General features: G+C 40.1%; 1 protein-coding gene across 1 annotated transcript; it reads right to left on the reverse strand.

Moving 5' to 3' along the window:
* Positions 1-8,514: 8,514 nt before the first annotated feature.
* On the reverse strand, positions 8,515-15,323 carry SH3PX1 (sorting nexin 33-like protein SH3PX1). The gene is made up of 11 exons (XM_065492472.1): positions 15,275-15,323; positions 14,821-14,979; positions 14,078-14,360; positions 13,891-14,021; positions 13,089-13,214; positions 12,918-13,032; positions 11,173-11,407; positions 10,931-11,112; positions 10,712-10,872; positions 9,614-9,802; positions 8,515-9,555 (listed from the first exon to the last, which is right to left on the reverse strand). The coding sequence occupies exons 1-11, from the start codon at positions 15,284-15,286 to the stop codon at positions 9,511-9,513; spliced, it is 1,638 nt and encodes a 545-aa protein (XP_065348544.1). The 5' UTR covers positions 15,287-15,323; the 3' UTR covers positions 8,515-9,510.
* Positions 15,324-15,748: the final 425 nt, after the last annotated feature.

The raw sequence follows: 15,748 nt of genomic DNA on the forward strand, positions 1-15,748 counted from the left end.
CAATAGTGAGATGCAGTTTCCGAAGACCTTTTCAGTGCGCGTCGCGTGTGCCTTGTTTTTAAGCAGTGCCGCGTTTCAGTCCATACAAACACACCAGCTGCTGCTGTTTCCTTTTGACTTTTTTGTCGTCTCGGCGTCGGCCTCGCTTCAATTTCGCTAATTTGCCCGCCGCGGTTGCTCTCCGGCCGGTCGTTTCTGCTGACCGACGCTTTCTTTCGCGCGGCTGGAATTTTTGTTTGTGCAATCCGACGCTGGCAAAAAGTCAGCCTGTCGTTTTTTTTCTATACCGGCGTGACTCACATTAGATGGAGTTTTCTGTTATTGTTACTTTTGAGCTTATTTTTATTTTGTAAACGCGACCCAAGCGTTTGCAACAGGTTCCTCTTGCGGAACGCGTTGACAAAAATTTGGGTCTTGCGTCTTTCGATTGCGTTTATTTTGTTTGATTTGGTTTTGAAATTTTGTAATTGCTTACTTTAATTGTTTTTCTTACCTCTAGCTCTCTTGCATTCCTCTGACCTGTCTCTCCTTCCACGCTAAATTAACACCACTCATGCTTCGCAACGGTTCAGGATAATTATCAAAATTAATGCACGTGGGAAAAATTCCGGCTATTTTCCGACGGAGTCGCCTCAGGTTTCCCAAACTCACAATGGAGCAACACACACACATACACGAACCCCAATTAACTAATCCGGCGGTTGTAAGCTATGCCCTAAAATTTAATTGCACCTGGAAAAAGAAAATACCGAAAACGAGCGGATCTCTTTTCATTTGGAATCTTCAGTAAAGTTACTTCTTTAAACAAATGCAATTTCCCCGCAAGGTGAAACATGAACCACAGCAATTTTCCATCCGTTGAGAATTATACACACGTAAAAACGTCCGCACTCGGGAGAAACAATATAATAAAAATGACGGCGAGTCTCTCTGGCTCGGCCGCCGTGATGATTACACAGTAAATTATTATTATACGAAATTGTTGTTGTGTGCCGCCGCCATTCTTTTCAGAATTGATAACTCTGCGGCCGGCGCGGCTGCTGAGCGCGGAAAAGGAAATTTCCGGTTTCCACTCAGCTGCCCTCATGGCGGCGTACATCCTCCTTAATTTGTTCTCCTTCACGTGTTTCTTCCCTTTGGTAATTTTCTAATCGCACCGAGATCTGAGAAAAAAATAACAACGCTAGGAGGAGCACACCGTTTCGCGAGACACTTGTTCTGCCTGACGAAAATCACGCTGCGGAAAGCGGACGCATTTTTTTTACTGCCTCTGACTCTCCTCCCTCTTTGCCTCTCGTTCGTTGGCATGGAAATCACGATCGAAATTACACTCGCCGCATATCCTTTTTTGTGCTTTTTACGCTACTCGTCTCTGCTTCTTTCTGGCAATTTTCTGCTTCAATTAACCGCAGGAATTGAATGTAAAGTGAACACGTCAGAATTTTCAGATTCACAACGGCGCCAACAGCAGATGATTAAATGATGAATTGGAAAATAAATAAAGATTTCTAAACCCCTATAGCTGTATAAGGAACTCAGCAAAAGCTATGAAAATATTTCTCAAGGATTTCTTAGAAAACCCGTAAAAATAAATTGACGCTCTAGATTTTGGACACAGATATTTAAACTATGCGAATCGTCAGTGCTCGGATGTTCTTTTACTTTAAATGAAAATTAACCTAGGCAACCAGAGTAGTGCAAGTGCTGAGCGGGTTGTCTAAATTGAACAGTGCACCACTGATAGTTATTCGATCATTACCGAAAAAGGCCAAGAAGGTGGTAAACCAATAGAAAACGAAATAATCCTCAATTTGAAGTGATGATTATTTTAAAAACAAATAAATCCAAAGCTTTTAACCTTTTTCAGGCAGCTTGTTCAAAAGGTTCGATTTATTCGGCACTTAACAATTTGTAATAAAAGGCGCTGCGATAAAATAAAACCACAAAGACCAGTAGCGACGCAGCAAGCCGGTATTATACTACGTTTATTCCAGCTTTACATAACAAGCTTATCTGACTGGTTAAATCTCCTACGCCGGCAGTCCTACCGCGGTGTCACAACTCTATTTTTTATCCCATCGGATGACAAGGCAATAAAATTAACGCGCTCTCCGAACCATCGGCGACACTCTTTTTCCTCTCCATTCATACATACATATTATATACGTGTCTTACGTTTGGGAAGGCGCAGAAGCGCGAGCTTTTTCATTCCCATCCGCTTTAATACATAATTCAGCGGCCAAATATTTTTTCTGTTCTGCGTGTGTGAGAATTTTCGCGTGTCAAACGTAGGAAAAGAGAGGCAATGCTCCCCGTTGGAAATAATATTTTATTCTCGGTCTGGCGCTGCCGTTTCCTCTCTGCCGTATTTGATTATACGGCACCGCGCCGAGTGTGTGTGTGTCTATACGCTAGTCAGGTCGAAGTGTGTGTGAGAAAGATTCCAACCTTTGCGAGTTCGTTAATAAAGGCAGATAGCGCAGCGCAGATTATCTGCCGAGAGTGCTGTGTGTGTGACTTCCTATTGTTCCAAACGAGTGCAATGAAATTGTCGGGGAGCTCTCGGTGAAAATTCCCTGGAATTCGTCTGATACATTTCTGCAATAAAATTACTTTAATGGCCTCTCAGCGTGGCAAATAAACTTCAAAATGAGCTTTAAAACGCTTCTTCTTATTTTCCTAAGGTTTATTAGAAAAATAATTTTTTAAATTTTGCCGAGTGGTTTAAAATTGACTTGTTCGCAAATAATTAAACTCTCTAATGCACATAATGGAACAATTATGTGTAATTTGTTTTCAACTTATTTTATTTCAATAATTCGTTATGAAAGCGCAGACAAAAAAGAAATAATGTGATTCATTGAATTATCTTTTCCACAATGAAATAGGGAGCACAAACTATCTATCTCTGAGAAAAGCTGCATACAAAAACAGCCTCGATCTTTATTGAATCTTTGCTTCAAGTTTTCTTTGTAAAGACCATTTTAATTTTTTTTAATAGTTTTTAGTTAATTTCTTAAATTACCTATCCAAATAAATCATATTGACATCATTTTTTAACCACTTTATCGCTTCCTTTTTTTGCTAAAAAATTTCTTGAAAATTCCTAACTTATTGTAACTCAACAAAACGATAACAAACAAAAATAACACGAGAGAAAGCCAAAGTTGGGGCATATAAGTAATTTCCTTCTGGCTAAATTTATACATTTATGAAATATTCAGGTCATTAACTTGAGCACAGAAATTCACACGCGCGGTTTGCCATATCGATTTTACAAGCTTTTATTGCCCTCCGCTCTGACATCAAGCCTGCCTGTCCCTTTGGCTGCTCGTACTTCTCTAGCCCAATAACTTTCGAGACGCAAGAACCGAGAGGCACAAGAAAAATATCACTCGGCGAGATATACTCGTATCTAGTTTTCTGCATCTTCCGCGCCGGAGAGAGGTCAACACGAATCAGCGACCCGTGAGAGAGCAGACGCAAATAATTTAATTTGTATGTGTGTACGTCTATCCGCGCCTCGTCAGCCGGGAATTGGAGCGCGCGTTTTGTTTTAGCTTCGCGTGCTTTCTGAACGAATAATGAGATAAATTAAATTATCACGCCCGTGGAGCTTCTCGAATGTCTTTGTGGGGAGAGGGAGAGATTAGATGTTATTGGAAACCGTAAAATAATTATGAAAAAAAAATCTCGGAGTGAACCTTACGCGCCGGTTAATCACCGCCCAAGGTCGATTTTTGAACCTCACCTTTCGCCAGTTTTGCCGATTTTCGTGGTAGCGCTTTTTTCGCGGAATTACTTAAGGTATCATTAAACCACGATTCGACACAAGTGGATTGAAACGATTTGAAAAAGTAAAACGGAGATTTATGTCTGGTCGGGAATTAATAAAAAGCTTGGCATGCGACAGGAGAGAAAATGAATTATTATTTTGTTCTTTTCTAAAACAGAAAGGTGGAAACACGCCTTGAAAGCCGCAAGCTTATTAAGAGCCAAGGCGGACTGTTTTCAATATGTTTATAATTCGCCCACACTGACACATCGCGCTGGAAGAACATGACTCACAAATAAGCCGACTCCAATTTCAATTTTTCAAAATGACAAATTTATTTAGAATACGTGATAACTAGAATGTGAAAAATGAACCCACAATTTTTATATAGCGAATGTGTCCAATTTACGATTGAAATGAAAAATTGAGTTGGACAGTTTTATACCAGTTTAAGTCTGAAAAATTTTTTGTTGGCATTTAAAAAATGGAAAACTATATATATATGCTTATCTTTTTAGAACGTGAATCTAAATAGCCTAATTTTGTTTGTAAAATTATAAAAAAGGGCCTGGTTACTTTTCCATTTGGTAGGGCTGCGTGCTTCGTTGAAATAAATATTTGTCAATGCGCACTGGTGCACGAATCCTGAATTTCTTGGACTATCAACCTTGAAATTTCGTAGCATTCTGAAATTCTTTACTGGAAACATCGAATAATTAAGAAAAGTCAAAATACAAGGAATTTCAAATACTAAAAATAAAAAAACTCGTTTTATTACTTGAATTTTTTAGTTATCATTCTGAGACTGGCTGTGGGAGTGGAGGAAAAAAGACAAAGTCGGCCCTTTTGAACGCGCACACTCAATTTGCAGACAATAAAATGAAAACGCCATCGCATCCAGCTTTTTATCTGCTGGATTTCCATTTCCTGCCTCGATCGCTTTGCGCCGTTGGCTGCGTCTCGGCGGCGAAAAGGTCATTTTGTGTTAGCAGCGCTTCCTCCTCGATGCGCGAGAGCTTTCCAGCCAAGTGCCCCAGAAAATGGGCCGCTTTCGTGATTTTCCGAGCCGATAGGCCGGTGCATCGTAGCTTCTGAGTGTGTGCACGCGATAAAGGCGAGCAGCGACGCCTCACGAGCACTGTGCAATTAATTTGGCACATGTCACACCAAAAATACGCGCTTGCCTCAGCTCAGGCGACGAAAGGAAGTTGCGGAATAATTGAATGCACTGAACTTTGCCGAGCAAATAATAATGAGCTGCCGCGGGAGACGGACGCACGGCGGACGGACGGGCGACTTTTTATATCAGCCGTGCGCCGCGCGTCGTGGATTATACACGTACATTATGTAGTGGGTGCCCCTTCCCTTACACGTACATGAACGTCGGAAAGGTCATGAAATTAAGGAGCATGACGCCTAGAGCTAGCCAAGTGTGCAGCTTAAAATTATAGAGCCACCGGAGTGAAGCACACAGCTAATTTCACAAGTTTTAGATGCTTCAGATGAATTAAAAGTGGATTGAATTAAATTCAGATTATTTTGGTGCTTGAAATTATTGATAATTATCTTTAGAACATAAAATGAGTTCCTTTAAAACTTATAAATGCAGAGAAACACGCCGTAAAAATTAATTGGTTTTAATTTGAAAATTTTATTTTAACCTTCAGTTATTTTAATTTAAAAATTGAATGCCGTGAAACAAACTTGCTTCCTTCTTCCTTGATCAAAGTCCATCCTGATGAGTTTTGACTAAAGATTTATATTGCAAGTATATTTTCACCGAGGAGATTCCCGTCAAAATTAACTTTATAATAGAAATCAAAATACTGTTCGGAAGGGAGTGTAGAAAATTAATCGAAGCGAGCGTGACGAGAGCTTTGAATGGCATATAAAGTAGTTCTGTTTGTCATGCGGGTTGCCTGATGCGAAAAAATCGGCTCCTGCAAATTGCAAATCAATGTTCGCGGGGGGTGTGATTACTCCAGGGGCGGACCTGCGCGCGGCCGAAAGCCATTTGTGCTGGTTGAAACTCTGGCGTAGGTGTGGGTGCATTAAAAACAGTGGTGCGAGAGAGAGAGAGAGAGAGAGAGAGAGAGAGAGAGAGAGAGAGAGAGAGACTTGTACGAAGGAAGGCAGTTGGTTCGTTGGTCTGTCGGTTCTTCGCCCGGCATGAATCACTTTGGCCATTTATATTTGTGTGTGTGCTTTGGAGGGAGCCGCTCGATATTCACGAGAGCGAGCGCTGCCTTTGCTCACCCCCGCCCTCCCTCCGGCACCCCTGCCCACCCCGCGGCCTCCCACCTGCATTATACAAAACCTTTTCCTTCCTCCGGTGGACTCGCCTAGCTGCTTTTTTGGACACGCGGCCAAGAAAATATCGATTCGAGCGTTTTCGTCGGCAGCAGCCAGAGGTGCCGGTGCACCACGCCTTTTCGGGCCGCTCGCCAATTTCTCGCCGGCTTTGGCCAAACGCACCTGCGGAACGGGCCTTTGCGTATACGCACATTCGTATATTATGTATGCTCGCCCGTGCACAGGAATGTATTCGTTCGATTGGCTTCGGAAACCGGCGACTCTCTCTCTCTCTCTCTTTCTCTCCGATGGGGTGCGATTCGGAGAACGAAGAGGACGGCAGGAAGTTCACCGCTGCTCGGCTTTTCCGGAGTTGAAATTTCTACTCCGCGGATTTTAAATGCGGAGTGGCAGCTTTCACTTTATCGAACCAAACCAATATTTTAAAATTTATTCAAGTTATTTTGTTTTCTGCAGTTTTAACTGTTTAGTAATTTTTATTCTTGCTAAATTAAATATTCAAAAAAGGCACCACCAAAATTGAAGAAACGCTTTGCAAGCAGTTGGAAACCTTAGTCTTGAAATGCAAAATTATAATATTTCCCCTTAAATTTCTTTAAAACTTTTAAGTTTAAAGAAAATAATGTTTTGTTGCAGATCGGTTTTCTCAGATTTTGAAGCAGTTCTCAGGGGAATGCGGAAAGAAGAATCTTTGTATTAGTGGATCAAAGGCAATTTTGAAAAGAGGTAACTCACCCTCTCTTAACCCAGCATATCATGAAGATTATTAATTTAAGATTATAAGTTAATGGCTTTTATTTAGAATCAAAACGATTTATGCATCTCGTAGGTCCAAATCCATACATCATTCTCTGAATAATGCATTTAATTCCAACTCGTCTCTCAGCGTGATTTACGGCCCTACTTCCCAAGAGGGTTCCTAAATGTCAAATTTCCCCTTTGTGCATCTGTTTAAAACAGAGCAAAATACCACTGGATCATGCCTTTTTTAAACTCGGATTCAGGAAATATATGCACCACCTAGTCGAACATCGAAAAGTCGACACCCGTGACATAATTCCGACATCTCTTGTGTTGACAGCAGCCTTTTGTCTCGCTCCTCTCCAATCATCCCTCGACGGGGTGCGCACGGTGGTAAAAAAATCCACCCCCGACCGACTACAGCAGCCGGTGTATAATTTGCTTTATTGCACGTGAAAATATGGTGGCTGCTCGTTCGCCCACTCGCCCCACATCCAATAAAAAGGGGAACAGTGACTTTTATTCTAATAGGGGTGGAAGAAAGACAGGTATGAGGTCACCCCTCACAGCGGCGGGCGCTAGTTGGTTGGGGTCGCCACCGGCACCAGTTAATTTCCAGAGCGGCTCTGCAATGCGCCAAACCCTCCGGCCTCAGCAGACACACTCGGATTCTTCCTTCGGGCCCGAGAGTGACCCGTGTGTCTGTGCCGCTGCCGCTGCTGCACACTTTTCAGCCGAAGAAGCAGAAGAATCGACGGACGAGCAGCTCGGCCGTTCCGCTTCGCAGGACCACTCGTGCTGCGTCACGAATTTTTCGGTCGCGCGGGCCCACCTTTCCTTTTCCACCACCGGCCGCAACGGAGGAGTCGACCATTTGTGAGAAGTGTGCTTGCTGCCTGCTCTCTTTTCGGTACAATTATTTCATTTCGAACTTTCGTGCCAGGTAATTTTAATACTCACACACACACACACACACACCGGCGGCCAGTCAAGCTCGACAGATATTTGGGAATGTTTTTTATGCATATACGTAGAATTTAATTGGCGCTCTCTATTAGTTGCGAAATTCCAGAGATTCAGCAGGGTAGGGAAAAAATATTTACGGCACAGGCGCCAAGTTTTTTTAAACAATAATTTGTAGCAACCAACAAACACACTCAAGCTTTTAGCTAGAATTCGAAAGCAACTTGCACCCCCTCGCGTAATCAACGCTCTCGATCGACAAAAGTGCACCCGATAAAATAGTACATTTTATCTTTGGAAAAAGGGTGCCTTACATGGGCAGCGGCTGCACGCAATGCCGAATCACCCCGCTTCTAGAAAATCCATGTATATCGACCTGCACCCTTGGCCCGTGCGCGAATTGAAATTAAAGCCCGGGGCAAAAACCTTGGATTTAATTGCCCCCTTGCATATTAAGGGCACGCATCGGCGATTTTAAGATCGCGTTTCACCTGCTGGTTGCGGTGCTGCTTTTGAAACAACGCGATTTGCTCAATTTGCCATCTTGTGTTGCAGAGGATCCGCCGCCGCCGCAGAGGCACTAATGACTGCAGTCGGAGCCGAACAAGAGACCCGAGTCGCTTCCTTAGCCTTGGCACTGGAAGAATTCACAGATTGACTTTCAAGTCGTGGGTTCTCTTTTGCCAAATTTAATGGAGTTGACCAAACAACAGAGCTGCGTGTCGTGTTCAAAATATTATGCTTTATTTCTTTCCGATTATTCACATGTACATATGTAAATGAGATGTTATAAACAAATACTTGTAACTTAAACGTAATATGTATATTGCTGTAGTCATAAGTGCGAGTGGAATATAGCAGAGAAGGGAAAACGGAATGGATTAAAAGTTGAGATAGCACTGAAGGAATTTAGAGTCAACCTTAAAACTAAACTCAAATTTCGATAAGTCTTCAGAAGCTGCTCGATAATTGCATAGGACTAGACAAAAGTGCACAATATCCGCTTCTCAAACAGGCGATACAGTAGAAAAGATTTTCTGTGATAAGCTCTTTAGGAAAAATAGACATTTCAGGTAATCGTTAGTTCACAACAATTATGTGAGTACACACTGATTTGAAAGCACATTTGAGTCACTATAATCTCAAACATTTTTGTGCGAGTCTACCTGTTTATGGCACTTCCCTGATGAGTTTCAGTGGTTTTACAAACATGAGGGCAAGATTGGTGACTACATGTCGGGAAAGTTCTTCAAAAGATGTATTTTCAGATCAATTGGTCAATAAAAGTGATACATTCAATCCACGTTTCTGTTGTTATCAATGCATTTCCCAAATGAATCATTCAAAAACATTTAATCAAAATGCAGAATGATATTGTTGACAACTCAATAAGCAAGACATAATAACGTCTTTGTCAAGGAAAGACTAAAATGCCATGAAAAGTTTTGCACCTAAATTGGTAATTTTGCGCGTTAAATTAGTCAATGTCTTGATATTGGTTTGGTGACATTAAAATTTCAAACAAAAATTCTATCAATGTAACGTGGTGAGTTTATGTAGCATTGGGTAGATTATTGTGAGGCCTAACTATTTAATAAAAGCATAATCATAGCGAATCGGGCAACATACTTCCTTAAATCTGAAACAATGGAAGCTTCTGGCGATTGCTTTGAATAAACTCATGACTCCAGAGTCTGATTGATTGAGCAGCAGTCCACTTATTGGTCGAACATCTGCAGGGCTTTCCGCAGCTCCAGTGTCGCCTGTGATCAGCAATATAAGCTTACCAATTCCAGCAAACAATAGTCAAGATAGGCTTACATTTTGGTATAGGTTGATTTGTTCATTCAAGAAAGTTTTCATTGCAGTCTTGAAGTCCTCTTCCCTTTGAGAGTGGAAATTACTTATTTCTGCCAGCAGCGAATAGGACATGACGTCCGTTCGTCGCTTCATGTCTGGCAAAGCCATTTGCTGCGACTTCTCCATTTCTTTGTGTTTGTTAACAGCATCCTGCGCATAATTATTCATTAGAGGGGTTCTGATTATATTTCTCAGTGATTAAGATAGTAGATTTTTCCAATAAACCCGGGGCAAAATTATCAGAGATATAAATTTGAAATATTTATGCCCATTTTAAAAATGTATGTCCTAGCATTCCTTCATATATTGTTTTAAATTATTAGTTTATTCTGGCTCAATATTTAGTTATATATGATTTGAAAATGAAAAAATTGCAAAATGATAGCACAAAATCAAATTAGAGTAAATAATGACGGTTGCTGGCAGTACCGAGCATCACCAAATATTTTTTCCCTCCCAAAACACAGAAAATCCATATTTCCGTTTGGTTTAAGGTTGATTTTAGCAACAAATTCAAATGAAGGAAACATTAAAAAGATATCACTTAAGATGTTTAAAATTTTCCTAACAGGTTGCAAAACCTATTTCTTGGGAATGGCTTTGGACATTTGAAAACGCTTGTAAAGTCAGACTAAATCTTTTGAGATTGCAGTAAAAATGTGCAAATTGTCTGCTCAAGTAGACTGATGTCATTTTTACCTATAAAATATAATTTACATTTTGAAAAAATTGATGGAACAACGTTTGAGAGAAGATTGGTAATTGATCACTAAAATCTAACTGAAAATAATGAAATGGCGAATAATGGATATATATTATGTACCTTTGTCTGACCTAAGATTCACTTATTTAAAAAATAACTAGTAAAAATTTTCTCAGATCAAAACCAAACATTACCTAACTTTGTAAAACCACACCAAACAATATTTTTTGGTCAGATGAGACTAGAGACAATAACAAAATTTTCGTTAAAAGTCAAAACGTTGCCCAACTTTTGAAGGAAAAGCATTTAAACCTCGATGAAAAAAACATGATAATATATATCCTTCTTGATTGTACCTTGTGGACTTGCAAAATGTCTGGAAACGAGGCAAGCATGCCCTTGTAGATGTGCATTTGGTCTGCGAGCGGCTCCCAGTCCATCTTTGGGTGCTCTTCAAACATTTTCCCTATGTTGTTATACGCCTCGCCAGTTCGTTTGATTGCCGTTGTGAGATTCACTGCATCGGGAAATGCGGCGTAATTTTAGCCTTGCAAATGAATAAAAAACGCTACTACCAGAAGAATTGTCCAGGTCAAATGAAGTACCAAGCATCTGGAAAGTCAGGCCAATCTTCTGGTACTCTCTTTTGTACTGAGTCTGACATTTCTTGGTCTGGTCCTGAGCCAGAGCCATCACATTTTTTACAGAGTTGTCCATGCTGGTAACAAACCTATGCGCATTCTCTGTGTGCCTCTCGCTGGATGGAAATAAATGGTTTCAGATATAAAATCCAACTATTTACACAGAACACACTCACAGGTCAAAAGGGTCGATGACCTTGTCTGGCACCTGAAGACACGCAAAGTAGTTTGCTCCAACGAGCGCATCTTTTTCGGCTTTTCGCTTGCCCGCCTTCCACATTTTTTCGTCAGTGCACTCAATGAAGTGCTTCCAGACTGCACTCTGAGACAAGACGGGATGGCGACACACGCAGTCAACAAAGAGTTGCAATTGCAGTCGTCGGTGCTCTATAAACTGCTCCTCGTATCTGCCTACAGATCAATAGTTTTTCTACAAATCCATCTATCCAGTGAATCATAAAACAATCAATCTTTACTTAGCACGTTTTTCCAAATTTGTATTATAATTTGAGATTGCTATAAGTGTCACCTTATAAAAGGAGGCCGCCAAGTTAAGGTATTTTTTTATGATTGGCTTGAAAATTGAATTATATTTTCGCATATTAATAATATTTCACAACTATTTTTGAGCAATCATCTCTTAATAATTATGAAATATAACGACTAGCTCAATGGTACATATTTTTAGAAACTAAATTAATTATTCAAGGACATTGTTGACTAGGTCTTACAAAAAAGACACTGTAGAAACTCAAAGTTTTGACAAATAAGACCCTCATGATATTAGCCAGATTCCCTTTTTATATTGGACGTTTTAAGCATATGATTGAGCTTCGAAAAATTGCTTTTATAGTGGAAATGTAATAACTAACTGTCTTCATCCTCGTTGAGATTCAGAGTTATTTAATCAAACTCAACCAGATCGATGATATTTTTACTTCTTGATTTGAATGGCAGTGTTTCTTATTTTGGTAAGACCGGGTAAGATGAAAATGTTATTTCTGGTCAGTTTTGATAAGTGGATGAGTCGTCATTTTTGACACTGAAAATGTTCAGATTAAGGGTGTGCCTGGACCGAATTAATTTTTAAAGCTAGCTAATTGTGAGCAAAAACTGCATTACATTTTGAAAGCTGATTGAATGTCCCATATTTTAGGTGAACCCAACTTTATTGCAATATTTCTAGGATAATTACCAATAAAAAATGAGTGACTTAAAATCGTACTGAAAATTAAGCAAGGTGACTCTTTAGTCAGCTCAGAAAATTTGAGTCATTTGTCTTGGGCCATTCATGAGCCATTTGTGATTATCCCAATCCAAATATATAACCAAAGACTTCAAGGGATTTAAAGTAGAGGTCTTAGCCAGCCACGCCAGCTGCCGGTGACAAAGGGTCAAAAATTAAAAAGTGCAGGAGAAAAAATCTCTTAAGCATTATTTAACTTCATGTTTAAAATATTGTAAGCCGCGCCAGCCACCAGTGAAAATGGCTAGCCGCCAGGCAAAAAAATCGGCTAAGCCGGTACCACCAGCCGCCGCCTTAAATCTTGCAGCTGAAACCTCTAATTTAAAGATGATAAATTGACCAATTCAACTTATCACTGAGAGCTTTAATACTGGAAATTATCGACTTAATACAATATCTATTTTAAATCCTGAAAGGGTTTTCCTTTTATAGCTCCACAACTACTACATTGTCAAATCCAAGAATTTCACAAGAAGATCTAGGTTTACGTTAATAAAAAGTATAGAATTCAGCGAGTTTGCTACAACTTGTCATAAAAATTCGCACTTACGCATGCTCTTTGATGGATTAAAAAATAGTTAATATAAAAAGGATATTTCAAAATTCACTTTCTGTAGAATTGATTAGCCTATTAAGGTGGCACTTTTTTACTTACAAAAAATACTGCTAGTTTACCTGATATTTGCTTGTCGGGCAATGGAGGAATAGGAATTAGACAGAACTTCTCTTCTAACCTCTCATGCAGCCAGTCAAAATGCTTATATCTGCGAGATACTTGAATTCCGTTGTACTGCAAAGATGCCACATTCTCTTTTAAACTGATTCAAAACCTGCAAGACTACTCACCGAAGGTGTCAGTTTATAGGCAATGTAGCTTTTAAGTCCTCTCATTTTAGATTCCTTTTTAGGAGATGCAACTTCAACATTGTATCCTTTATGTTGATCATTCCACAAGATCATTGTTCCAGAATCCTGCCAATTCCACACACATTTCAAACAATTGTCTCTTAAACGCTACATACATAGCGTATCTATGAATTTCCTTTAAAGAATAAAAATTTCGCAGCATGATGCACAAGTTTCTACTGTTTAGGCATATTTTTTATTTATCCCTTTTATAGAAGGGAGCTTTTGAAGAAGTTTGATCATACTCAAAACCGTACTGCATCAAAATAAACCAGAATACTAATCTAATGTAGCATGCACTAATATAACCAACAATCTATAGCTAAATAGTGGTATCAAATACTACAAATTGAGTGATAACTCCACTAGCCCTACTTATAAATCAAAATATTTTCAAGAGACTTGAAATTTTTCCTAATCATCCACAAATTGTTTGTGCCGCGGAAAAAGTCTCCAACGTGTCACTATGCAGAAAAATTCCGCCAGACTTTATTGCCAACGGTAAAATTGTCGGAATTCATTAATAAGGCAAAACTCGATTCTGACCAGTCACGTGTACAGGGTGACGTCAGCTTCAATTTGAGCCACATGACGTAAAACAGTGAATTCCAACACTTATACCTTTGACCATAAAGTCCGGCAGACTTTTCTAATAGCGACACGCTGGAGATTAGACTTTTTCTGCAGCACGAACGAAATCAAAAAGTTAAAATGAATGTGCTCATAGATTGATTGCACTAACCATAATGTACACCTTCTCGGCTTCAGACACGCTAACTTTGGCCGTTCCTAGAATGTAGCTTTCACCACCAGATTTGACAAAGGCGGAAAATCTGTTGAAATTTTTCTTTGCCTGCGGTGCTCTGTCTCCAGCTAAAACGGGGAAGCTCCAATTTTTGGTTCTTTAGCTACTTTTTTGCGACTACTACCATTTGTGCTGATGACGCTGTGCGTATCGAAGCCTCTGTGGATGTCTAAAGCCGGCTGCCTGAACTCCAAGGGGGTGGAGGGGGCGTTTGCAGGGGGCTGCTGGCCTGTTTCAGAGTCGTCGTCCCAGTCGTCATCCCAAAAATCATCCTGTTGGTTTTGCTGCTGGTTTGCGTTGGAGTTAGAGTTTTCTGCAGACCACGGATCCTCTCCAGGAGGCTCTTCATAGTATGTCGAGGGTAGCTGCGGTGGCGGAATAGTGGGCGGGCCCGCCGACTCGATTTTCTACAAGAATAATCAAAGAGGAAAAATGTTAAATTGACAACAGGGCTTCAATTTACAATTTTTATTTTTGTCGTAAGGTCAGTAAACTTTATAATAATTTGTATTTTAACTGTTAATTAATCTGGATATTTGTTAGTTTGAGAATGGTTGACTTAGGCAATCAACTGCTGTCCGCAAATGACCAAAAGAAAACAGTGGGGCCTATAAACCATATGTATGTATATTACAAAATGAACCATGTGAGGCCTTCCAAATCAAAAGGAGTACTATTGTTTGATCATAGTGGTGCTGTGACAAATTACTAGACTTTTCCTGAAACACTCAACTAAAACCAGAAAAATGTGACTATATATTCTAAAATAACTTTATTTTTACTCTCAATATTATGGTAGTATCATACATAGTCTAAATAGTTAATAACACCATTTAAAATGTAATTATTTATTAAATAGAAACTTACTTCAACATAGTTCTCTGGAAAGAGGCCGACCTGGCCTTTTGAGTTCTCTCCTTCGTACCAACCGGCACCGACATCCCTGATGAAAGTGAGAATTTCGCCAGCTTTGATTGACAACTCAACCGAGTTGACTTCGCCTGAGAAGTCATACAGCGCTTTAACCTGAAAAACGAGAACCATTGAAATCGAATTTTGAGACGTCATTGTCTCAGATCTAAATCGACTTCTATCAAGTCGCGTGACGCATAATTTCCTGTTTAATTTCGGATTTCGCGTCATGTTATTATCGCCGAGCTGGCTAATCAGTGGAGGGCGGAACTTGCTGGAAATACAGCGAAACTAGCTCGATAATATGTCATTCGCAACAGTCATCAACTCAAACTCAAGCTGAAAGAGCTGACAATCACATTAACACGTTGGGACGGACAAAAAACACGGGAAACGGCGAAATACTCACTTTTGTCGTCATGATTAACACTTGTAGGAAGCAACAAACTGCTGCTGCTGCTCGCTGCTGATCCGAATCCTACGCGAGACAAGACAAACTGGCGATGACTACTGACAGGTGCGCGCGACCAAGTGCGCAATTTTTGAACCTCGAATGGCGCGAAAGCCACGAGAATTGGGACGTTAACCAGTGTTGAGAAAATTAGACTTTTTAAATCCTTTAACGGTGATAACTCTTTTCGGCCAGCGAGCCTTTTTATTCAGGGTCGCTGGGCTATGGAACAGTTTGCCTCAGCCCCTTCAAGACCGGCAATATGAACATTTCCCATCGGAGCTAAAAGATTATTTGTGGCAGGAGTTGTAACGTGTTTGTGAGTTCGTTTTAGCATATTCTTGTTTTTTCTTGCCATGTCATATACATAAAATACAAATAATATCAAATATCAAATTAACATAGGCTGTGTACGACTCGACGATTCTTTGA

The sequence above is a fragment of the Cloeon dipterum genome, chromosome X, assembly GCF_949628265.1.
Source record: "Cloeon dipterum chromosome X, ieCloDipt1.1, whole genome shotgun sequence".
In the NCBI taxonomy this organism is placed as follows: Eukaryota; Metazoa; Arthropoda; class Insecta; order Ephemeroptera; family Baetidae; genus Cloeon; species Cloeon dipterum.

Coding starts and splice junctions, on each gene's coding strand:
- SH3PX1 (XM_065492472.1), bottom strand. Junction 10,873..10,930: donor TGACCTGGACAATTCTTCTG/GTAGTAGCGTTT, acceptor TTCCCGATGCAG/TGAATCTCACAACGGCAATC. Junction 9,803..10,711: donor ACATTTTGCAAGTCCACAAG/GTACAATCAAGA, acceptor AATTATGCGCAG/GATGCTGTTAACAAACACAA.